This window comes from Bos taurus, chromosome 10 (genome assembly GCF_002263795.3).
Source record: "Bos taurus isolate L1 Dominette 01449 registration number 42190680 breed Hereford chromosome 10, ARS-UCD2.0, whole genome shotgun sequence".
NCBI classification, from domain to species: domain Eukaryota; kingdom Metazoa; phylum Chordata; class Mammalia; order Artiodactyla; family Bovidae; genus Bos; species Bos taurus.
The window spans coordinates 78740473-78767839 of record NC_037337.1 but is presented as its reverse complement, the minus strand read 5'-3'; the positions used below and the strand labels follow the sequence as shown (position 1 = coordinate 78767839).

At 36.4% G+C, this 27367-nt stretch overlaps 1 protein-coding gene across 11 annotated transcripts in view; it reads right to left on the bottom strand.

Annotated features, from left to right (window-relative positions):
• GPHN (gephyrin) overlaps window positions 1-27367 on the bottom strand; it is a 535365-nt gene that overhangs the window by 330615 nt on the left and 177383 nt on the right. For all 11 annotated transcript variants that reach the window (XM_059890892.1, XM_010809560.4, XM_010809563.4 and 8 more), the window contains exon 3: window positions 6217-6274. In XM_059890892.1, coding sequence (XP_059746875.1) covers window positions 6217-6274 — 58 coding nt within the window. The remainder of the gene's footprint in view (window positions 1-6216; window positions 6275-27367) is intronic.

Here is a 27367-nt window from a genome sequence, read left to right as displayed (position 1 = left end):
CCTCAGGTATTTCTTGACTTCCTACTTTTGCATTCCACTCCCCTATAATGAAAAGGACATCTTTTTTGGGTGTTAGTTCTAGACGGTCTTGTAGGTCTTCATAAAGTCATTCAACTTCAGCTTCTTCAGCATTACTGGTTGGGGCACAGACTTGGATGACTGTGATACTGAATGGTTTGCCTTGGAAATGAACAAACAGATCATTCTGTCATTTGAGATTGCATCCAAGTACTGCATTTTGGACTCTTGTTGACTATGATGGCTACTCCATTTCTTCTAAGGGATTCTTGCTCACAGTAGTAGATATAATGGCAAAATGATTTGATTTTGTGAGTTCATGTTACTAAGATCAGATCAGTTGCTCAGTCGTGTCCGACTCTTTGCGACCCCATGAATCGCAGCACACCAGGCCTCCCTGTCCATCACCAACTCCCGGAGTTCACTGCGACTCAAGTCCATCGAGTCAGTGATGCCATCCAGCCATCTCATCCTCTGTCGTCCCCTTCTCCTCCTGCCCCCAATCCCTCCCAGCATTAGAGTCTTTTCCAATGAGTCAATTCTTCGCATGAGGTGGCCAAAGTACTGGAGTTTCAGCTTCAGCATCATTCCTTCCAAAGACATCCCAGGGCTGATCTCCTTCAGAATGGACTGGTTGGATCTCCTTGCAGTCCAAGGGACTCTCAAGAGTCTTCTCCAACACCACAGTTCAAAAGCATCAATTCTTCGGCGCTCAGCCTTCTTCACAGTCCAACTCTCACATCCATACATGACCACAGGAAAAACCCTAGCCTTGACTAGACGAACCTTTGCTGGCAAAGTAATGTCTCTGCTTTTGAATATGCTATTTAGCTTGGTCATAACTTTCCTTCCAAGGAGTAAGCGTCTTTTAATTTCATGGCTGCAGTCACCATCTGCAGTGATTTTGGAGCCCAGAAAAATAAAGTCTGACACTGTTTCCACTGTTTCCCCATCTATTTCCCATGAAATGATGGGACCGGATGCCATGGTCTTCGTTTTCTGAATGTTGAGCTTTAAGCCAACTTTTTCACTCTCCACTTTCACTTTCATCAAGAGGCTTTTGAGTTCCTCTTCACTTTCTGCAATAAGGGTGGTGTCATCTGCGTATCTGAGGTTATTGATATTATTCCCGGCAATCTTGATTCCAGCTTGTGTTTCTTCCAGTCCAGCGTTTCTCATGATGTACTCTGCATAGAAGTTAAATAAGCAGGGTGACAATATACAGCCTTGACGAACTCCTTTTCCTATTTGGAACCAGTCTGTTGTTGCATGTCCAGTTCTAACTGTTGCTTCCTGACCTGCATACAGATTTCTCAAGAGGCAGATCAGGTGGTCTGGTATTCCCATCTCTTGCAGAATTTTCCACAGTTTATTGTGATCCACACAGTCAAAGGCTTTGGCATAGTCAATAAAGCAGAAATAGATGTTTTTCTGGAACTCTCTTGCTTTTTCGATGATCCAGCGGATGTTGGCAATTTGATCTCTGCTTCCTCTGCCTTTTCTAAAACCAGCATGTTACTAAAGTTCATTTAAATCAGTAAACTGAAAAACTTCTAGATACAATAACAGTGTTGCATAAAAAGTAGTGAAAGGATTCATTCAGCAAACAAACAGATTTTCTATAACCTAGTAATAATCATTTAAAAATACAATGTAAGAATTCTGCTTTTGGGTAGAGTGCAGGAGATGACAGCAGGTCAATACTTAATACCATAATGAGTAGAATCAATCAAATAATTACCAAAATCCTACTTTTATAGACAGCAAGGAGCTTCAGACCAATAAACTAGACAAAATAAAATTCTATGAGGAAAGTTTTCTAAGTTAAAATATAATCTCTGGCTTTTCCACCCACCCATTTCCACTGAGGGTATTTGCTGATTTTGGTCACAGGGCTGACCATCAGCGTTTCCAGGCAGAGAACTTTTGTTGGGATTTAAAGAAACCAGAAAGCTATTAGACATTTAGAAATTGGAAACTTGAATAGACTTAAACAAATGGCTGTTTTTTCCCTGGGAGCAATTGTGGATTGCAGTGCTGTACACAAGTCTGTAAGGCTAGACAAAAATCTATTGAAAGGCAGAGGACAATCTTTTGCATTCTTCAAAGATCTGCTAGGGAAGTAAGCCTGACCAAAGAACAATGAAACTTGCCACTTCAAGATATTTGCCAGTGTTTGAGGCTTATATTGGTTAGGCTGGAGGCAAGAGAGACAGGCTAGAATATAAGACTATTAAAGGTAAGTCTCCTACAGCGACAGGAAGGAATGGATGAAAACCCACCATATTCTCCATCCAGCTCTAACCCAGCGAAATTTCTGACTGAATTGGAGTGATCACTTCCTCCTATATTCTGCCTGTTGGCAGAACTGAAGACATTATGATGGATGATAAATCATCTATAACCAATACGGTTCTTTTACAAACAAAAATAGATTCATTGGGAAAATATAAAAGTTTAGTGATTTCGTTTGCAAATACAAATAAATTTATACACATGAATTACAAATGGATTAAAGTTAATATTTAAATATCTCTATTTTAAATAAATTCACCCAAGTGGCAATATAAATTGGCACAACTACCTTAGAAAACAGTCTGTGATTTCATCCAGAAAATATATATTACTGAAACTCAGGAATTTCATTCCTCAGTGTATACTTCAGTGAAACTCTTACATATATTTTTATAAGACTATTATAGCATCAGTTTTCTTAATAGCTCCAAGTGGAAATAAGTTGAATGTCCATCAACAGAAGGAGGTCTCAATAATTTGTGGCACAATGTACTATTTTACAGCAAAAAATAAAACAAAACAAAACAGTCCCCCTAAAACCTTAGCTATAGACAACAACAGGATGAATCTCACAGCATCGAGAAAGAGAAGCAAGGCACAATAGATTGTATTCAATTCATATGAAGTTCAAAGAGAAACAAAAATAAATTATAATATTTATGGATGTATAACATATATAGTAAAACTAAATAAAAGCAAGGAACTGATAATGATAAAAATTCAGAATATTGGGTGGAAGAGATAGTTGTGATTGGGCCAAGAATGTGTTTGCTCTTTATCCCTTAAGGCTTTGGCCAAGCATCTATTCACTCTGAGGTGATTTACTATAATTAATAAATGTATGCTTAATTCAAACTATGTATGAATTAAATAATGATTTCTAGTACTAGAAACATTGTAAAAGTCTACAACATCTGACAAAAATTGAATTATGCTTCATCAACCAATCATATCCTTTTCAGAGTAAATATACAGATGGTGGCTCAGATGGTAAAGAATCTGCCTGCAATGTGGGAGACGCAACTTCGAACCCTGGGTTGGGAAGATCTAGGATGGGAAGATCCCTTGGAGAAGGCAATGGGTAATTATTCCAGTATTCTTGCCTAAAAAATTCCAAGGACAGAGGAGCCTGGTGAGCCACAGTCCGTGGCCTTGCAAAGAGCTGGACACAACTAAGAAAGTAACATTTCACTTTCCTACAGATGCATATTGATTTACACATGGTATACTATGGAGAGTATAGTTCAAATTTGAACATAACTGTACTATTTAGATTTAAATTACTCATACATTAGCCAAGTAAAATAAACACTACTACCAGATGTTTCACATTACCTCTAAACAAAACAAAAGGAAAATACTAATGCTGCCAAAGAATGCTGACAAGATATTTTATGACAATTTTTCTTCCAACACTTTTGAAAGGAAGAATCAGTTTCACAGTTTTTTATGCCTCAGGCCTCAAATTCTCTGAAGTTGTTTTAGATGTAATAACAGGAACTGATGGGAAAAAAAATCACTTATTATATGTCATCCATGAATCATGCTTTTTTTCCCCAAGGAATCTCTTCAGGAATAACTGTCATAATTCTAGAATTTAAAAAAATCATAATAAAAAACTACTCTTTTAGAGAAAAAGTCACTACTAAAAATAGGCAACATTTCTGCTTATTAATTAAACTAATAAAAGAGTATATTTATCCTCTGTTTCTAGGATGGACCTTCCCCAAAGCAACAATTTTGGTCCACTACTAAGATTTCATATAACTCTTTTAGGTAATTCCATTTAGTAGCATGGCTCAACTAACTTTTGTATAATGACAAAATCTCAGTATCAACTGAAAGATGGAATTATCTTTCTTTTGAGTTACAGGCTGATTAACATAAGGTCATTTACGAAGAACCTCAAATTCAGTAAGTCCAAAACTTATCCCACTTGCTCTCAAACATTCCTTTTTCCTCTCCTCTTTAGATTAACAGCAACACAATCTACTTAGATTCTCAAGCCAGAAACCTGAGTCAATCTTTCCACTTTCCCTTAGATATTCAATAAATCACCAAGTACAGTTGATTCTATTTTCTTAAATAATATTTCTTGAATATGAGTTGTTTTTCTTCAACCTCATGGCCATGCCTTAGTTCAAGTCTCAATCACTGCCTATATTCCTGCAACCTGGTTTCCTTCCTTATAAATGGAACCTTTCTTCTCCACTGAAATAAGATCTCTCATTTATCAAAATAAAGTCATCACCCTGATTATGCCACTTTCTTTCTTAAAATCACATAATGGCACTTGATAGTTTTCAGTTTCTTAACATGGCATAAAGGTTCATTGCCAGTCCTACATCTCAACAGTCTTTATTTTATACCCTATGATCTGGTGTCATATTATCTCCTTTTTATGATTTCACAAATGCCTCTGCTTCTATATAGAATTTCAATTTGCTCAGTATACCTCTTAGAAAGATTTTGCTGATTATCTTTTTTGAACAAGTGTCCTACCTATATATTCCATAGAATATTTTCTTCACCTTTATCATTTAACACATATTGCAATTATAACTGGAGAAAGCAATGGCACCCTACTCCAGTACTCTTGCCTGGAAAATCCCATGGACGGAGGAGCCTGGTAGGCTGCAGTCCATGGGGTCGCTAGGAGTCAGACACGACTGAGCGATTTCACTTTGACTTTTCACTTTCATGCACTGGAGGAGGAAATGGCAATCCACTGCAGTGTTCTTGCCTGGAGAATCCCATGGACAGAGGAGCCTGGTGGGCTGCTGTCTATGGGGTTGCACAGAGTCGGACACGACTGAAGCAACTTAGCAGCAGCAGCAGCAATTATAAGAGCACCTTTAAGCATCACAAAAAATTAATTCAACAAGCTCAGTTTTATTAATTCCTATTTTATCTTTTGAAAAATGAGGGATCTGGATTAGACTTAAGGTTCTTCCCAGCTAAACTATTTTATGAATTTATATCAAGTTGGAAAGAGTCTCTTGACATGCCTGACTTTTCTCCCCAACTTTCTGCTAGAATGTAACCATGGTATTAATTCCTGATGTTGCCCATACAAAACACCTGAGATACTGAAAGTAACAGAATATAACATAAAGATTAATGAATTTAACTTATTTAAAAATAATGTAATCAATTGAAGAACTATTTACTAACAGCTTGAATTTATTGAAATTGATTTAGAAAAGTGTGATCAAATCAAAGTTAACAATTTGTTAAGATCTTTACATATCATTGTTAACAGTGTAACTCAGTCTTGTTTATCCTTGACTACTGCTATCCAGTTGTTAAATTTTATTCATGGAAAAGATAGTAAGTTCAGTTCTCATTAGATTTTAAACTGCTTTTAGAGAAAGGCCACACGTTATGCAAGAATATTAATAATCCACAGAATTTAGTAAGATGTAAAGACAGAAAAATGTGACTATGCTGTAATATTCAAAGAGTAAGGTCAATTTTTCAGTTATTGTACTGTTAATTTTAAATTGAAATTGGCCTACTGTGTTATCAAAGGAGCCAGAAAAATTTATTAGAAGACTAATATTATTTACAACTGGTGAGAGACAGTAAGAAAAAGAAATTAAAATGATAAAGAAATACTTTATGCACAATAATGCTTATATACAGTGCTTTCTTAAGTAAATTTTCAATGAGTTTTACAAGAAAGGGTTCCTTTTTTGATTTTCCTACCATGTATTGATGATGGTAGATGAAATCTGATGATGATTATCTGATATGCATATTTTAATTCAAACAGAATAACTGGGAGTTAAATGATATCCCAACACAAGTAAAGATTCAATAGTATAAAGAAAAGACAATTTGTTGCCCACCTTCCCTCCAAGATACTAAGTTTTTGTAGAGGTGAAAAATGCCATACTATACCTTGATTTCTTCTATTTCATCTGGTACTATCTTGTATGCTGATATAGTCCCACCCAACCTGAAATTAGGAGAAAAAAATATTCTCAAAACCAGCAACAGTGTATTAAAAATATGGACTATTTTTGCCATTAGCAGCCGAGTGCCACCAGTAATTGCCCATTACCCACCCCAATAACTATGGAGGAGAAAAACAATCATTTTGTGCTCAGGTTTCCCATATAGTAGTTTAAAAAGACAGATAATAAATGACTACTGAAGGAGGAAACATAAGTTAGATTTTTAACCATAATTAAGCTTCTCTTATTGATGGTTTTTATGATGCTCAAACTGCCACTTTGATTAATAGATTCTGTCACAACTAAGATGTATCAAGAACAGTATCTGACATTTCTGTTTTCATGGCATCATGAAACACAGCTAGGTTTAAAATACTTATACCATCAGTATTCTACAGCACTGCACTCAGGTAGACTGATTCCAAATTTCATGTTATTTTCCTTACAACATTCTGCTTTCCTGACTCAAGAAAGGACAATGCTAGAAGTAGCAGTAGAGTAATTTACTCTAGTCAATATGTGGAAGTATTACATTGGCAGAACAGTGGTAGTCATAGCAATAATACTACAGTTAGTAGTATACTGAGTATTTACTATATGCCAAACACTCAATTGTCAGGTTTTACGTGTTTTTTTTTTTTTCTCATTTAACTCTAATAAATTATAATAAGGATTATGAAAAAATGAGACAAGCAATTTTTGAAAGTCTCACAGCTAGAAATGGCAGACTGGGCTTAAGATAAGCAGTCCTATCTTCCAAAAATTGATAAGCAGATTCTTAAATTCATATGGCAATTTAAGGGACACAGAATAATCAATCTTGAAAAGATGAAAGTTGGAGGATTTATATTTTCTGATATCAAGTTACTAAAGAGCTACAATAATCAAGAATGTGGAGCTGGCATAAGAATAGACATACAAAGCAACAGAGTACAACTGAAAGTCTGGAAACAAATATCACATTTACGATCAACTAGCTTTTGTTTTCCTTTTATTTTATTGTAATTTACTTTTTGCTTATTAAATTTTATTTTACTGTAAATATTGTAATTTGAAATTTTAACCATTTTTAAGTGTACAATTAAATGATAAATGATGGGCAACCATCAGTACTATCTATTTCTAAAACTTACCCATTACATAAACAGAAACTCTATTTAAAAAAAAAAAAAACAAAAAAACAGAAACTCTATAATCATTAAGGAATAACTTCTCATTTTCCCCTACCCCCATTTCCTGGTAACTACTAACCAACTTTGTCTTTATGAATTTGACTACTCTAGGAAACTCACAAAGAGAAATCATACAATACTTGTCCTTTTGTGTCTGGAAAATGTTACCCTGCCTTGTTTTCAAGCTTCATCCACACTGCAGCACCGTATCAGAACTTCATTCCTTTTTTATGACCGTATAATTTCCACTGTATGTATATACCATATTTATTTATCCGTTCATCTGTTAATGGAAACTTAGATTGCTTCAATTTTTTGGCTACTGTAAACAATACTGCAATAAACATTAGCATACAATATCCGAATCTCTCTCTCCAGTTCTTTTGGATATTTACCTAGGAGGTGGAACTGCTCAATCATATAGTAATTCCAAGTTTAGCATTTGAAAAGACCACCAAACAGTTTTCTGAAGTGGCTGTACAGATTTTATTCATACATTACCACCAAGAATGCATGAGGGTTCCAATTTATCCACATCTTCATCAATATTTGTTATTCTATTTTTTTTAATGGCTACCCTAATGGGTATAAAGGAGAAGGCAATGGCAACCCACTCCAGTACTCTTGTCTGGAAAATCCCATGGACGGAGGAGCCTGGTAGGCTGCAGTCCATGGGGTCGCACAGAGTCGGACACGACTGAAGCGACTTAGCAGCAGCAATGCGTATAAGGGCTTCCCTGGTGGCTCAGAGGTTAAAGCATCTGGCTGCAATGTGGGAGACCTGGGTTTGATCCATGGGTTGGGAAGATACCCTGGAGAAGGAAATGGCAACCCACTCCAGTATTCTTGCCTGGAGAATCCCATGGACGGAGGAGCCTGGTGGGCTACAGTCCACGGGGTCGCAAAGAGTCAGACACGACTGAGCCGACTTCACTTTCACTTTCAATGGGTATAAAGTATCTTTTCGTATTCTCATTGGCCACTTGTGTCTCTTATCTAAAGAAATAACAATTCAAGTGCTCTGACAATTTTTTAATTGGGTTTTCTTTTTGCTGGTGAGCTGTAGGAGTTTTTTTTTTTTTATGTATTCTGGATATTAAACCCATATCTAAGATATTATTTCCAGATATTTTCTCTCATTCTGTAGGTTGTCTTTTATTTTCTTGATAATAGACTTTGATGCACAAAAACTTTTAATTTTGGTGAAGTCCTGTTTATGTACTTTTTTCTTTTATTGCTCACCTTACTGGTGTAATGCATAAGAATCAATTGCCAACTCCAATGTCTTGAAGGTTTATTACTACATTTTCTTGAAAGTGTTTTATTATTTTAGTGCTTCTATTTAGGGTACTGATCCATTTTGAGTTAATCTTTGTATATGGCATGAGATACCATTTTAAGTTAATTATTTTCCATGTGGAAATCCAATCATTTAGCACCATTTCTTTCCCAAAGCTGTTCTCACAGCTTTGACTCAGCACCCTTGTCTAAAGTCAGTTTTCCATGGATACAGGTTTATTTCTGGATCCTTAATTTTACACTATTGGTCTACAGGTCTGTCTGTATTTTTAGATGCTATTTTAAATGGAACAGCTTTAAATTTGTTCTTCAGATTGTTCACTGCTGATGTGTAGAAGCAAACGGTTTTCCTGTGTTGATCTTATACTCTGCAACTCTGATGAACTTGATTATTGATTCTAGTAACTTTCTTTTGGATTCTCCAGGATTTTCTATACACAGGATCATGTTATCTATGAATAAAGATAGATTTACTTCTCACTCAACCCTCTGGATACCTTTTATGTCCTGCCTTTGTCTAAATACTCTGATTAGAACTTCCAATGTTCAGTATCAGTGGTGAAGCTTTCCATTTTTCACAATTGAATATGATGTCAGTTGTGGGATTTTCACAAATGCTTTTTATCAAGTTAAGTAGATCCCCTTCTATTTCTAGTTTTCTGAGTGTTTTTACCATGAAGAGATGCTGGATTTTTGTTAAATGTTTTCTCTGTGTCAAATGAGATGATCATCTGGTTTTTTGCCTTTCAATCTTTCTATTAATGTGGTATATTACAGTAATTAATTTTCTTATGTTGAACTACCCTTGAATCCTGGGGGTAATCTGACTTGGTCACCATGTATAATCCTTTTAATACATTGTTGGATTCAGTGCCTTAATATTTCCTTGAGTCCTCAAAAAAAACAGGATTATACATGGTGACCAAATCAGATTAACCCAGGAATTCAAGGGTAGTACAATATAAGAAAATGTTGAACTTTCTTTGGGATTGGAATGAAAACTGACCTTTCCCTGTCTGTGGCCATCACTGAGTTTTTCAAATTTGCTGGCATATTGAGTGCAACACTTTAACAGCATCATCTTTTAGGATTTGAAATAGCTCAGCTGGAATTCTATCACCTCCACTAGTTTTGTTTGTAGTAATGCTTCCTAAGGTCCACTTGACTTCACACTTAAAGATGTCTGGCTCGAGGTGAGTGACCACACCACTGTGGTTATCTAAATTAAAATTCATTAGAAATAGAAATATTTAAAGGTAATTAAAAAGTTTCTCAAAAATAGTTTGATTTTTCTCCCAAAGTCTTATCTTCCTCTTCTACAGTTTTCCCCAATTTTTGTTATGATAAATGTTAATTGACCCAGTAGTGCATGTCAGAAGTGTAAAAATCTTCTAAATGTCTGTCTTTCTCAACTCCTATATAACATTCCATGGTGGCTCAGATGGTAAAGCGTCTGTCTGCCTACAATGAGGGAGACCTGGGTTAGATCCCTGGGTTGGGAAGATCTCATGGAGAAGGAAATGGCAACCCACTCCAATATTCTTGCCTGGAAAATCCCATGGAGAGAGGATCCTTGCAGGCTACAGTCCATGGGGTCGCAAAGAGTTGGACACAACTGAGTGACTTCACTTTCACTTTCACATAATTTAATGAGTCATATTTCTATTTGCCATAATTTATCTGGAAAATATTCATTCCTCAATTTTTACTTTATTACTTTAAGATTTTATTATTTCTAACCATGGTTTTAGGAGTATCCTCATCATAGCTGTACAAACCTTATCTTTCCACGATGTAATTTTTGCCATGTCACATCCTAATTAATAAATGGGCAATACCTTAAGAAGTGTGACAAAAATTCCTTTTATAAACTTGACTCCTTAAGTCTATTTCTTGTTTCATTTCCTGTCACCCCTTCATAATACCTGTTTGTTACAGCCATGCCCAACTGTCAATAGTTTCATAAATGCATTATGCAACCCTTTGCTTTATGTCTCTCAATTACCTGTATCTTGAATATTCTTCTCCATCCCCAAAACTTCAAATCACCATTCAGGAATCAAATACCACTTTCAGAACACTTATACAAACTCTGGAAGCAGAAATAGGCCCCTTCTCTACTATGACTAGTGCCTTCCTCACAGCATTATAGCTATATTGTAATTATCTGCTTAGAGATCTATATTCTCCACTAGATAATGAAGGTATAGATTATATTTAAATTACTTTCTATATTTGGCAAATAGTGAGTACTTATAGTTTGAAAAATCAGCATACATTTGGTGAACGAATGAATTAGTTCAGGGGAATCAGACATATGACATTTCACCAAGATCCTCAGCAAAAATCTTTTTTCAAAGCAGTATCTCCAGACTTCTGGATCAACATGGTGAAGTAGGAAGATGTGGAAATCAACATCTTGCATGAACACATCAAAAATACATCTATATTAGTCTAGGAGGTGTGTTAAAACAGATCTTGGTTTATGGAAGAGAGTGTTCTGCCTATGTTTTCCTCTAGGAGTTTTATAGTATCCAGCCTTATATTTAGGTCTTTAATCTATTGTGAGTTTATTTTTGTGTGTGGTGTTAGGGAGTTTTCTAATTTCATTCTTTTATATGAGCTGTCCAGTTTTTCAAGTATTACTTATTAAAGAAGCTGTCTTTTCTCCACTGTATATTCTTTGCTTCTTTTGTGATAAATTAATAGATCATAAGTGTGGGGAGTTATTTCTGGGCTTGCTATCCTGTTCCATTGATCTATAAGTTAGTTTTTATGCCAAAACCATATGGTTTTGATTACTGTAGTTTTGTAGTATAGACTGAAGTCAGGCATCTAATTCTTTCCACTCTATTTTGCTTTGGCTATTCACAGTCTTTTGAGTTTCCATACAAATTGTAAAATATTTTTGTTCTAGATCTGTGAAAAATGCCACTGGTAATTTGATAGGGATTGCATTAAGCCTGTAGATTGCTTTGGGTAGTACAGTCGTTTTCACAATATTGATTCTCCCAGTTCAAGAAAATGGTATATTTCTCCCATCTGTGCCATTTTGTTCTTAAAGTTTTCATCAGTATCTTATAGCTTTCCAAGTACAGGTCTTTTGTCTCCTTAGGTAGGTTTATTCCTAGGTATTTCATTCTTTTTCATGTGACGGTAAATGGTATTGTTTCCTTAATTTCTCTTTTACCTTCTTTACTGTTGATGAGAATGTAAACTGGCACAAACACTATGGAGAACAGTATGGAGGTTCCTTAAAACATAAAAAGAGAGCAACCATATGATGCAGCAATCCCACTCCTGGGCATATACCTGGAGAAAATCATAATTTTAAAAGGTACATACACCCCAGTGTTCACCGCAACACTATTTTAAATAGTCAGGACATGGAAGCAACTTAAATATCCATCAACAGAAAAATAAAGAAGATGTGTTTCATATACAATGGAATATTATATTATTCAGCCATAAAAAAGAATGAAACAGTGCCATTTGCAACAACATGGCTGGACCCAGAGACTGTCATACTGAGTTAAGTATGACAGAAAGAAAACATGGTATGATACCACTTATATATAGAATCTAAAACATGGCACAAATAAATGCATCCACAAAACAGAAATACAGCCACAGATGTAGAAAACAATCTTATGGTTACTGGGGTAAAATGGCTGGGGGGAAGGATTAACTGCTAGATTTGGATGGACATACACATAATAGTATATATAAAACAGATAACTAATAAGGACCTACTGTATAGTACAGGGACTTTCAGTCAATACTCATTTAATAGCCTATATGGGAAAAGAATCTCAAAGAGTGCATGTGTTGTTCAGTCGCTCAGTCATGTTTGACTCTTTGCGATGCCATGGACTGCAGCACGCCAGGCTTCCCTGTCCTTCACCATCTCCCAGAGTTTGCTGAAACTCATGTCCATTGAGTCGGTGATACCATCCAACCATCTTGTCCTCTGTTGTCCCCTTCTCCACTTGCCTTTGGTCTTTCCCAGCATCAGGGTCTTTTCTAATGAGTCAGCTCTTTGCATCAGGTGGCCAAAGATGTAACCAGCTGATGCCAAAGAAAGAGTGGAGATATATATGTGTGTGTGTGTGTGTGTGTGTGTGTGTGTATACATATATATATGTGTCTGTGTATATATATGTATATGTGTGTATACATATATATATGTGTCTGTGTATATATATGTATATGTGTGTATACATGTATATATGTGTCTGTGTATATATATATATATGTGTGTGTGTGTATATATATATATATAACTGATTCACTTTGCTGCACAATAGAAAGTAACATTGTAAATCAACAACTGTTGTTTAGTCACTAAGTCATGTTGGACTCTCTTTTGTTCTCAAGGACTGTGGCCCACCAGGTTCTTCTGGGAACAACCTGGGATTTCCCAGACAAGAATATTGGATTAGGTTGCTATTTCCTTCCTCAGGGGAGCTTCCTCACCAGGGTTTGAACCTGCGTGTCCTGTACTGCAGGCAGATTCTTTACTGTACACTCCAATTAACAAAAAAAAAAATTCTACATAAGGAACAATCTTCACTAAAAACTAATAAAAACTGCTATAAAGACTCCTATACAACCAAGGCTGTAAGACAGATCCACAAGAAATCACATAGCAGGAGAAGTGATCAGATCAGGCCTTGTGTCCCTGGAAGGCGACTTGGAGGAAAAGGGAGATTACAGGAGTGGAGAGTCTTCCTGAAGAGGAAGTGGTTCCAGCCACATATTGGGTGTCCCAGCCCTGGGATCTGACACAGGTAACTCCTTGGCATCTTGAGCTCTGTTGGGACTAACAGGAAGGCTGTACTCAGCATGGACCTCACTCATGGTTCACTGCTCCCACAGCAGAACAGAGAGGGATAATTAGGACTGCACAAGTGGCTACCCAGTTGCCCACAATAGCCCCAGCATGTACTCCAGCCTGAGCTGAGCCAATGCTTCAGCTTCACTTACTTTTATGTCACAGTCACACACTGGATTGAGGGTTGTGGCAACTGGAAAGAGCTGAGGTGTGGATGCAGAGTTTATTCAGACCTGGGTGAGTGTCTGAGCATAGCATGGTGGGTAGTATTTACTGAGAATGGATATCAGAAGAAACCCTGATCTCTGACAGTGGCCAGACTATCACTGCCTGCATCCCGATATACATTAAGAGGCTATGTGAGCTCTGCCTGTCCTGTGGTATGGCCCTACAACAGTACAGGGTTACTGGATACTGGGAAGGAGCATGAGGCTATGGGGGAAAAGACTAGGCCAAAATGACTTAAAAATAAATGAGGTACCTTTATAAAAGATGCTCAAAGTTTGATGCCTAAAAGCCTTTGATTAGAAACTCCCCTCTTTAATATTTATGAATAACAGCCAAGTTCACTAGGCTTAAATGGATATTTTTTAATCTCATTATTCTTCTCCATTATTTTGGTAAATGAGAAGAGTTTCTGTTCCAACTTCATCAAGGAAGGAAAAAAACTAGAATTTATAGAGAATTTATAATAAACATTATACTAGGCATTTTTACATATACTGTCTCAGTGCAGTCTCCATGTATGGTTCAGGAAGGTTAATTTGCTTAGGGATATAATCTCATGGACAGAGGAGCCTGGTAGGCTGCAGTCCATGAGGTTGCAAAGACTCGGGCAAGACTGAGCAACTAACACTACAGACAGCTAACAAGGAGAAAAGTGTCATTTACCTACATCTATCTCATTTCAATGCCCAGACCTTTTCCCCCAGATGGTGCTAGTGGTAAAAGAAACCATTTGCCAATGCAGGAGACTTAAGAGACGTGGGATTGATTCCTGTCAGGAAGACCCCTTGGAGGAGGGCACGGCAACTCTCTCCAGTATTCTTGCCTGGAGAACCCCCATGGAGAGAGGAGCCTGGCGGGCTACAGTCCATAGTGTCACAGAGTCAAACACAGCTGAAGTGATTTAGCACACATACTTGTCTGTGTCAGATAATATGTATCTTAGAATTGTTTTCATATATAAATGTTATTCTAAAGACAGTAGTCATGTATGGATGTGAGAGTTGGACCATAAAGAAAGCTAAGTGCTAAAGAATTTATGCCTTTGAACTGTGGTGTTAGAGAAGACTCTTGAGAGTCCCTTGGACTGCAAGGAGATCCAACCAGTCCATCCTAAAGGAAATCAGTCCTGAATATTCATTGGAAGGACTGATGCTGAAGCTGAAACTCCAATACTTTGGCCATCTGATACAAAGAACCGACTCATTGGAAAAGACTCTGATGCTGGGAAAGATTGAAGGTGGGAGGAGAAGGGGACAACAGAGGGTGAGATGGTTGGATGGCATCACTGACAGGATGGACATGAGTTTGAATAGGCTCCAGGAGTTGGTGATGGACAGGGAAGCTTGGCGTGCTGCAGTCCATGAGGTCACAAAGAGTTGGACACGATTGAGCAACTGAACTAAAACTGAAAGACAGAGAATGTACTTTAGACTTCAGTTCATGTAAATATTAGAAAATTAAATTATCATTAAGAATATTAACTTAAATGTATTCTTAAATTCAAACAACTCATACAGATGATCACTGGGATACAACAAGTTTTGTTATAATGACTTACAAATTAAAAGATAAATAAATTTAGAAAGAACTTAGAAAATCTTTTAAGATCTTTAACAATTTGACCTGACCAGTAGTACTTAGTATATGTGTTCAAGCCTTTATTTATAAGAATGCTGTTGCCCTTATTTGCAGTTTAATGTTTTATAATCTTATATTTAATAAACACAAGTGAAATTTCATTGCATGTATTTCACATAATACAGTTACAGTAAACACAAAGAACTCATAGATCATATGATAATTTGCCTAGGACTAACATAAATTAATCTCTTGCTGATATGCAAAGTGTATAATCCATAATTAAATGAGACTGGAGAGCAGAATTTAAATTATCTAAAACAGAAACATCTGTGAGTCTCTTAAAGCCTTATTTACAAAGATTCTTTTGATAATGCTACTAAAATTCTGTTAATCTATTTGCTAAAATAAAATGCCCAAACACTTTTGTTCGTTGATTCAATACATACTTACTACACATGTACCCCAATGTTCATCACAGCACTGTTTATAATAGCCAAGACATGGAAGCAACCTAGATGTCCATCAGCAGATGAATGGATAAGAAAGCTGTGGTACATATACACAATGGAGTATTACTCAGCCATTAAAAAGAATACATTTGAATCAGTTCTAATGAGGTGGATGAAACTGGAGCCTATTATACAGAGTGAAGTAAGCCAGAAGGAAAAACATAAATACAGTATACTAACGCATATATATGGAATTTAGAAAGATGGTAACAATAACCCAGTGTACGAGACAGCAAAAGAGACACTGATGTATAGAACAGTCTTATGGATTCTGTGGGAGAGGGAGAGGGTGGGAAGATTTGGGAGAATGGCATTGAAACATGTAAAATATCATGTAGGAAACGAGTTGCCAGTCCAGGTTCGATGCACGATGCTGGATGCTTGGGGCTGGTGCACTGGGACGGCCCAGAGGGATGGTATGGGGAGGGAGGAGGGTTCGGGATGGGGAACACATGTATACCTGTGGCGGATTCATTTTGATATTTGGCAAAACTAATACAATTATGTAAAGTTTAAAAATAAAATAAAATTAGAAAAAAAAAAAGACAAAAGAGACAAGGGAAAAAAAAATACATACTTACTGAGTACATATTATATGCTAGGCATGTTCCACGTATGAGAGAAAAGGCAGTGAACAAAACAAATCTGGTATTTATACTTATGGATCTTACTTTTACCAGGCATACAGGTATAAATAAACAAATAAATAAGAAGATTTCAATCCAATGAGATCTATGAGGAAAACCAAAATACCAGGATGATGTGTTAGCATACACAAGATTGAGTGGTGCCAGTTAAGCTCTGAGAAAGTCATAACTTAAACTAAGGCCTGATATTAATTCTGAGTAATTGTATATATTCAAAGTACTAAAGCTATTCTAAAAATGAGCAAAAACTTATAATTCAAATTTTTCTCTAATTTAATGCCATTTTTATCAACACTGAATTTAAATAAGTGAGATTGTACATTTCTATATCACTTGGTCCAGGCTGAAAGTAACCTGACTTTATCTCTCCTGCCTCCTTTCCTTCTTTGCCTTTCCTTTACCTTTCTTTCCTACTCCAATGTTATCCCAGGTTCAGATAAAGATCAACTGTATGCTTTTACCCTAGGCATTACCTGGGCTTCCAAGGAGCATTAGTGGTAAAGAACCTGCTTGACAATGTAGAAGACGTAAGAGACACAGGTTTGACCCCAAGTTAGGAAGATCCCCTGGAGAGGGCATGGCAACCCACTCCAGTATTCTTGCCTGGAGAATCCCATGGACAGAGAAGCCTGGCAGGCTATAGTCCACTGGGTTGCAAAGTCAGACATGACTGAAGCGACTTAGCATGCACGCAGGCATTACCTAAGTACCTCCAGAAGGAAATACCAACAACAAGGTGATTCATATTAGAAATCCTCAAATACTGAGGAACTGTAGGTACAAGGTACTACAGAAGGTGGACAATTTTAAGCTAGCAGATGGCTTATATATGAAGACTCTCAGTCTTCAGTACAGGTAAACAAACTTACTCTGATGGTGAAGGAAGAGGAGAAAGATCTCCAGGTAAAAAGCAGAAGTCAAGTTATTTGATGAGTTTGAAAAAGTAGAAAAGAGTACTGAGGGGACTTCACTGAGCTGTAGGAAGAACTGAAAAAATGTAGCCAAGGTCTGGACCATAAAGAAGGCTGAGCATCAAACAATTGATGCTTTTGAATTATGGTGCTGAAAAAGACTCTTGAGAGTCACTTGGACTGTAGGGTGATCAAACCAGTCAATCCTAAAGGAAACCAACCTTGACTATTCACTGGAAGGACTGATGTTGAAACTGAAGCTTCAATACTTTGGCTACCTGATGTGAAGAGCCAACTCACTTAAAAGGACCCTTATGCTGGGAAAGATTGAGGGCAGGAGGAGAAGAGGGTGATAGAGGATGAGATGGTTGGATAACATCATGACTCAAAGGATACAAATTTGAGCAAACTCTGGGAGATAGTGGAGGACAGAGAGCCTAGTGTGCTGCAGTCCATGGGGTTGCAGAGTCAGACACAACTTAGTGACTGAACAGCAACAAATCATACTGGGAAGGTAGAGTAGGCAGGATAACGCCCCTGTGAATATGTTAGGCTGTATGGTTGTTGTTGTTATTTAGTCACTAAGAAATGTCTGACTCTTTGCGACTACATGGACTGTAGCCCACCAGGCTCCTCTGTCCATGGAATTCTCCAGGCAAGAATACTAGAGTGAGTTGCCATTTCCTCCTCCCAGCGATCTTCCTGACCCAGGGACTGAACCTGATTCTCCTGCACTAGCAGGTGGATTCTTTACCACTGAGCCATCAAGGAAGCCCAGGGTATCTGGCAGAGTCAAATTAAACCTGCAGATGGAATAAAGCTAATCAGCTGACTTTAAAATAGGGAATTTATTCTGGATTATCTTGTTGATTCTCAATGTAAAATTACAGATCAGATCAGATCAATCGCTCAGTCGTGTCCAACTCTTTGCAACCCCATGAATCGCAGCACGCCAGGCCTCCCTGTCCATCACCAACTCCTGGAGTTCACTCAGACTCACGTCCATCAAATCAGTGATGCCATCCAGCCATCTCATCCTCTGTCGTCCCCTTCTCCTCCTGCCCCCAATCCTTCCCAGCATCAGAGTCTTTTCCAATGAGTCAACTCTTCGCATGAGGTGGCCAAAGTACTGGAGTTTCAGCTTTAGCATCATTCCTTCCAAAGAAATCCCAGGGCTGATCTCCTTCAGAATGGACTGGTTGGATCTCCTTGCAGTCCAAGGGACTCTCAAGAGTCTTCTCCAACACCACAGTTCAAAAGCATCAATTCTTCGGCGCTCAGCCTTCTTCACAGTCCAACTCTCACATCCATACATGACCACAGGAAAAACCATAGCCTTGACTAGACAGACCTTTGTTGGCAAAGTAATGTCTCTGCTTTTGAATATGCTATCTAGGTTGGTCATAACTTTCCTTCCAAGGAGTAAGCGTCTTTTAATTTCATGGCTGCAGTCATCATCTCTAGTGATTTTGGAGCCCAGAAAAATAAAGTCTGACACTGTTTCCACTGTTTCCCCATCTATTTCCCATGAAGTGGTGGGACCGGATGCCATGATCTTCGTTTTCTGAATGTTGAGCTTTAAGCCAACTTTTTCACTCTCCACTTTCACTTTCATCAAGAGGCTTTTGAGTTCCTCTTCACTTTCTGCCATAAGGGTGGTGTCATCTGCATATCTGAGGTGATTGATATCTCTCCCGGCAATCTTGATTCCAGCTTGTGTTACTTCCAGTCCAGCGTTTCTCATGATGTACTCTGCATAGAAGTTAAATAAACAGGCTGACAATATACAGCCTTGATGTACTCCTTTTCCTATTTGGAACCAGTCTGTTGTTCCATGTCCAGTTCTAACTGTTGCTTCCTGACCTGCATACAGATTTCTCAAGAGGCAGGTCATGTGGTCTGGTATTCCCATCTCTTTCAGAATTTTCCACAGTTTATTGTGATCCACACAGTCAAAGGCTTTGGCATAGTCAAGAAAGCAGAAATAGATGTTTTTCTGGAACTCTCTTGCTTTTTCCATGATCCAGCAGATGTTGGCAATTTGATCTGGTTCCTCTTCCTTTTCTAAAACCAGCTTGAACATCAGGAAGTTCACGGTAGAGATAGTAATGTGAAGATTAGGATTCCTTATGTTGCTTACTTTTAAACTGGAAGGGATGATGAGCCCTGGTAAGAAGGTGGCCACCAAGAGCTGGAAAAAGCAAGGAAAAGAATTCTCCCCTTCAGTCTCCAGAAAGGAATGTAGTCCTGCCCACATGTTGATCTCAGCCTAAGTGAGATGCTGTACTACTGTTGTGCGGTCGAGATCCTGTATGGGATTTCTAAATTATAGAACTGTAAGATAACAAGTATGTGCTGTTTCAAGCCATTTACAATCATCTATTATGGCAGCCACAGAAAACAAACATATAATGTCTAAAATAGATACAGCAAAGGGCACTGTATGAAATATGTATGCAAATATCAGAAGAAACAACTGCAAGAAACTGGTTGCTTCTGGAAACAGCAGGATAAAAGCAGGTAGCTGGTTTTCATTGTTGTTATAAGTTATTTTAGCATTGTTTGATTTTTTAAAAACATGTGAATGTATTATTTCAATGAAAAATAAAAATTATTCATTTTGATATTTGGCAAAACTAATACAATTTGTAAAGTTTAAAAATAAAATAAAAATAAAAAAGAACAACAATACAAACAAAAAACGTTGTGTATATGAAGGAAAAATCCAATTTCTTTTTGAATGTTTGCCAGGAGTAAGAGTAGAAGATTCAGTTAAGCTGAGCTGCAGCTGTTCTTTTCACTGTTTTTATTTTTCACATTAACTAGCAATTATCTTTCAAACTTTTCTGTTGTTCTTACCTCTAACATATCTGTTCTTCCTTCTCAAGCAACACTATAAAAAAACAACAGGACTACCAGGAAGAAAGGTCTGTCTACAAATTATGGTTTTCAACAGTAAAATAGTTTATTTCACTTGCAAGTTAATTGCAGTGGGGTTAATAGAATTCATAGTACTGTATTAACCCATATTATTGACTGGAAACTTGTAGACAGAAGAACCTGTAGCTGGAGAATACCCCAACTTCAGGTCCATGAAACTAAACTAAACTAAACTCTGGTCATAACTTGAATGAGGAGACTAATTGTACAAAGACAGTCTGATTTTTAGAGAAAGTGCAGAGTAAAAGCAAAATGCTCTGAGTGAAAACTTGGAAAAACACCATTCCAAGAAAAGATGATCTCCTTCCTCTACAGACTTTAAATATTCACTGGTAATCCCAATTCACTTGTCATATAATCATATATATCATTTTTGTTAATGTTTCCAATATGTATGTTATTTTTACCACGCATTATAAATTACTTAGTAGGAAAATTTCTAATTTTTTAAAAAGGTACTACATTCAGTATTTAGCATTCTTGTATGCCAATTTTATATATAAATTAAATAAATAATATGGAGATATTTTGCATTGAGAAAGATGAACAATTAAGGATGGAACTTGTTCATTTTCTATTTTTATTTCTGTGTTTTCCCTGCTCCCTGCTAAGTGGTTCATCCAGGCATACTGCCAAAGCTAATTCAACTTTCTGACAACTTACCTCACACATTATAAGCTATTGAAGTTATAAATTTATAGCACTGAAGGAGCATATCTCTATAGCATTTTTCAGTCCAGCAACATGCATTTGTAAAATTCAGTAAAACACTAAAAGAAAAAAAAAATACCAAAGGTACTTTCAACAAGATTATAATTTTAATTGCCTTATCTACATTCTTATTCTCTGTTGAAAAAAAAAAAAATCTGCCAAAACCGCCAGAATGGCTCTCAACTGGCAGTGGTTTTGCTCCCTGGGACACTTGGCAATGTCTAGATACATGTTCATTAGTTATAGCTTCGACGGTAGTACTGGCATCCAGCAGGGAGAGACCAGAGGTGTTACTTAACATCCTACCAGGCACAAGAGAGCCGCCCATGGCAATTAGCTAGCCCAAAATGACAATAAAGCTGAGACTGAGAGACTCTGCACTAGAGGAATAGAGAAGTCAAACAGAAAATGACAAAACATTTTCTTAGAAGTATCTACAACATATTTATCATGGATTCTGATACAGATGAAGGTCTATTAGTTACGCCCTAGTCTGTCTTTCCAACATACTAATTTAAAAAGTAACAAAGTTTCATTTATTAAAAAAAAATAATGAGCACCTAAATACACAAAGCCACCATACTGTGTACTGAATAGAATACAGCAAAAAGTTTAGAATACGAAAAAAAGTTTAGAACACAAAGTAGTTTAGAGGTAAAAATCTTAAATAGACTCTAGCAGTGTATTAAATAAATAACACACTGAATAACTTGTCCAAGTAAGGTTCATCTCTGGAGTAGGGTTCAATGTAAATTAAAAAACATAAAACCATCTCAACAGATACTGGAAAAGTACTTGATAAAATTCTATATCAACTCCTGATTTAAATAAGCAAAATCTAAAAATTCAAGTAAATTAGGAATAGAAGGAAATTTCCAAAGGGGATATATTAATACAATAAATCAAAATTAACATTATACTAAATGGTGAGACGTCAGAAACATTCTCACTAAAAAGTCAGGAAAGCATACAATCTTCAGCTATAGTTAAATTCACACATAAGAGCTTAGTAGAATAAATGAGAGCTGGAAGGTTAACAAGCAAAACTGAAATATCAATAACGATCAATCAGAAAATGTAGGAGAGAATAAAAGGACTATGATATTCACCACAGTAAATACATAAGAACATGAACACACATTCACACACACAAACACACTACTTACATATAAAGCCAATGAGAAATTTGAAAAATCTGCTTTTTAACCAAAGAAAGCCAAGTGTATGTACACATGCACGTAACTGTTTGTAAGGGCAATCCTTTCGAATTCAGAGTCCTTCCGGACACCTAAAGGCAGATCCTCACAGTCAGAGGCTGGGTTGCAAACTTACAGCCTAGACTGAAGTCAATCTTTTAAGGTGATTTCTTTGGACATCTGCATGTATGGCTGTTTGTGTGAATGCCTTTTATCATGAATGAACTCTCTAAGCTAACAAAGTTCCTAACTCTCTTTCCCTATTTTCTTATATCTGGAACTTAAAAAGTTTACAATACTTCTCCGGAAACTGAAGATATTTGAGTTTGCAGGTCCAGATTTTACTCTATGTCAACTTGAGTGTAGAATTTCTGAGGACATTAAAACTATATATTGTCTTTTTATCTTCTGCAGAACCCAATTCCTAGAAAATGAATGCTCAATAATTATTTGTTGGTAACTGATTTTTGAATGATTTGGGGAAGATTTGTGTTAGAACAGTTCTGTACATAATATCTGAAATAACTATACAGTTTACACATTTCAAGCATTAAAACATTTGCTTCTAAATTCTTTTTGATTGCCTTTTAGAAATGTTTGCTAGCAGATAAAACCTTTTTGGGTGACCCAGTGGTAAAGAATCCATCTGCCAATGCAGGAGACCCTGGTTCAATTCCTGGGTAGGAAGCTCACTGGAGAAGGAAATGGCAACTCACTCCAGTATTCTTGTTTGGGAAACCCCATGGACAGAGGAGCCTGGCAGGCTACAGTCCATGGGGTCACAGAGTCAGACACGACTGAGCAAGTAAACACCACCACACTGAATTCTAGGAATTTGGTTACAGGCTTACAGTCATAATCTAATGGTATGGGAAAGGAATAGTATAGCTAGAAATCACTATGATAAGCATTAGTAAACATACACAATCTTGATTAAAATTAGGCAATTTTCAACACATTATAGCAAATGAACTTGCTATAACAATGGAAATGAGAAACCATTACAGGAAGTTTCCTAGTGAAAATATAGAAGTTAAGAAATATCTTCCTTCCTGGCAGCCTACAAAATTCTATTTTCTTCTCCACAAATAGTATTAGAACAACTGAATATCCATATGCAAGTCAATGAAATCTGATTTCAACTTCACACCTTATAAAAAAATTAAATGCAAAATTATAAAATTTTATAAGAAAATACAGGAAAAAAAACTTAGTGACTGAATTTGGCAAAGAGTTCATCAAAATTGAGAATTTTTGCTCTATGGAACACACTTAAGAAAATGAAAAGAAAAGCTACAGATTGAGAAAACATGTTGGCAACTCACAAATCCAACAAAGGGCTTATATATATCTTTACATAAGCTTTATATATATCTTTATATCTATATATAAGCTTTATATATATATATCTTTATATAAGAATATATAAAGAACTCTCAATATTCAACAGGAAAAAAGCAAACAACTCAATCAAAAATAAGTAAAAGATCTGAATGAAAACTTGACCAAAGTTGATATACATATGACAAATAAGTATAGGAAAAAATGTTCAAAATCATTAGCCAATATGAGAGGGAAGTGAAAACCATTAAGAGATACCACTACATACCTCTCAGAATGGCTAAAATAAAAGATACTGATGGGCAAACGTCAGACACAGAGCAATTAGAACTCTCATATATTGTTGGTGGGAATGTAAGGCGGTACAGCAGCTTAGGAAAACAATTTCACAATTTCTTAAAAGTTAAACATGATACTTGTTTTATAGAAAAATTTATACATGAATGCTTACAGCTGTTTAATTTATAATCTTTCAAAACTAGGGATATTAAAACAGGAGTTTCAGATTTTCATTGAAAACCGTAAAACTAAAAGATCTGGCACGTTAGGACAGGACGACGCTAGCTGATAACGAACAGCACTTGTCCATGTACAGGGCATGCCACAGCTCTGCCCACTGCCCACACATACACAGAGTGAACACATCTGCACTGACATCTGGCCCACTTCACTCTTGTGTATTACCTGCCTAGTCTTTTGTGACAAAATCGAACATCAAAAATGTGTGTCCCTCTCACCATACCGTCAAATATATTGCTGCATAGTGGTTGCCCAGCCAGAGACTATATTTTCCAGTTCCTTGGATCCAGATATGACCACGTAACAAGTTTTCAATAACTGAATGTGAGCAGAGTGATCTTTTTTGACTTCCAGGCTGGAAAGAGTAGAATTTTCTCTCCTCTACTATGTGGAAGCAACAATCTCCAAGGTCTTAAGGGAAAATGAAGCCATAAGATGAAGAAGTAAAAAAAAGGTACTTATTGGTACTTCTGTGCTGTGTGTTTTTTTATATTAAGCTTCACCTTCACAATAAGAAAAGTCTGTTGATGAAAAGTGCTCTTAAGGATGAAGGGTGAAATTTGTGCTTACCAACTTCAAAAAGTTGGTTTAGGAGATCAAATTAGATAACATATGAAAGTATTTCTTAACTTATGACTGTCATACAAATGTTAATAGTGTTTTATCCCTACCGAATAATCATGTATAATCATTTATAATTGACAAGAATATTATGTTTCTCTTTGTTTCGGGTCCTAAATCAGGAACCACAAACGCAGGTGCTTATAACAGTGTATTAGAGTGGCTCTGTGCAATAGAACTTTCTGTGAAGATGGAAACAGTCTATCTGTACAGTCAAATACTATAGCCACCAATTATATGTGACTGTTGAGTACTTAATATGAATGCATATGACTGAGAAACCAAAATATTTTACATTAATATATTTAAATAACCACATGTAGCTAATGGCTACCGTATCTGGACAACATAGAGCTAGAGTAACACTAGATTCTATATACATCAACCCCAAATTTCAGTGATTTAAGTTTTATTTATTTTTCATGTTATAGTACAATGTGAATATTTCCCTCTCTTTGGAGCAGGTCACATACTTCTTCAGGGAAAGAAAGCTTTACTTGAGATTTTTTATGGGGAAATAAATGGGGAAAGACTAAACTGTTTGATCTCTAGATAATTAAAAGAAAAAATGTATTAGGCTTTAAAATTCTCACTTTGCAGTTCTAATGATTTTATGAATGTTGGCTTATGTTCAAAATCTCACTCAAAAAAGGTACAACCCTTTTCTTGTTGTTCTCTCTTCACTCATTGTCATGGTTAATGAATTTCTGGTCATAATCATGCACATAAACATTCTTCAAGCACTTATAACTATAGCACTTGAATACTTAGAATCATCAGTATTCTAAGGATTTCATTCTGAAATAAATCTTTTCTCCTAAAGAGAACCTTGTATGAGGTTAGAGTGACAAAGATGGAAGTACCTAAAAGGGGAACTCTAGGATTTCTATGAAAAGATATATGTATCACTGGCACACTGTAACAGACAAGTCACACAGCCTTCCAGATTAGTGATTTTTTTGAAATTTTGAGTATTTGCCCTTTTCACTTTCTATGAAACTATTATTGTTTCTTCTCAACCTCCAGTGGAGAACTTAAAAGTGACCAACAAATGGTAATCTGGAAAGTAATATAAGAATCTGAAGATACTCTCCTTTACTTTTTATTTTTCCCAGTACTTGAATATGTTTCCTATTCTTTCTCATGTACATTCAATAATTCCATCCTCTAAATGTGGCCTATTTAGTTTTCCTTCAGTACTTCATGGTTTAAAAAAAAGAAAAACACTGCACAATAAGACTGGGATTGAGTGCCATGAGGCAGTAAGAATTTGGTGACTTCAAAGAGAGATACAATATATAGACTCGTTAAGAAAAAGGTGAGAAACAGCCACATGGAATATGATGCATTAAAAAAAAAATGCCATCCCAGGCCATTAACAGAATTTATAGAGCTAACTTTCCTCTCAAAAATTAAGCATATCCCCCTTCTATATTTTACTATAGTGTCAAATTTTTTGCTAACTCAGTAACATTTCTTTCTAGGTGTTTTTGTACAAATCACACATTTGGAAATGGAGGCAACCATAACCATCTATATATAATTTCTGAAGTTACTTCACTTTCCTGACTCCTTAAATGTTAGCAGTGAAACCAAGGTCTAGCAAAGGTCTTCAGTTCAGTTCAGTCGCTCAGTCGTGTCCAACTCTTCGCGACCCCATGAATTGCAGCACGCCAGGCCTCCCTGTCCATCACCAAGTCCCGAAGTTCACTCAGACTCAGGTCCATTGAGTCAGTGATGCCATCCAGCCATCTCATCCTCTGTCGTCCCCTTCTCCTCCTGCCCCCAATCCCTCCCAGCATCAGAGTCTTTTCCAATGAGTCAACTCTTTGCATGAGGTGGCCAAAGTATTGGAGTTTCAGCTTTAGCATCATTCCTTCCAAAGGTCTTACTTGCCTTTCATTCTACCCTTTCAACACATCTGTAAACTGCTAATCCGAGTAAATCACTTCCTGCTTTTTTCCTGGTTGAATTTTGACTGATACAATGAACTACTCAAAAGCTAGAAAAACTGACACAAAGCTAAATTTATCCAAGGTGATAAAGGGAAAGAAATAGGCAATAAAAGGGAAAACCACACTGAGAGAAAAAAAAGGAAAGTTTAATGAAGAAAACAACAAAGAAAAATACATTTCTACAGTTTAAACCATATGATTTCTCTGAAGTTATGAAGATTCTTTCAAAAACTATTTTAAAAGCATGGTGTTTAAGTATCTGACCAAAACATTTATGTAAGATAATAGATATACTTTTATAATGGCAATTGATTTCCCCCATTAAGCTAAAGTCTCATATTGTCACTATTCATGAAACAAAAACATGTGAGTAAATCACTGAATAAATTTACTTTCTAATGTCTGGTCTCTTCATTTACTGTTTTAAGGAAGAATAATGGTAACCATCTGTTACAATTTCAAAAATAAACCTGTAGCAGCTCTGCCATGTCCAGCTATTCTAATTGGAAAGGAAAAATGGATGTTGTCAACTGAGAGCATTCCAGTAATATAAAGTTTCTCCTCTAAACTATTTTTGTTATTAGAAATCTTTTCATTTCCTTATAGTAGGTTAAAAAATAAAAATTCAAAA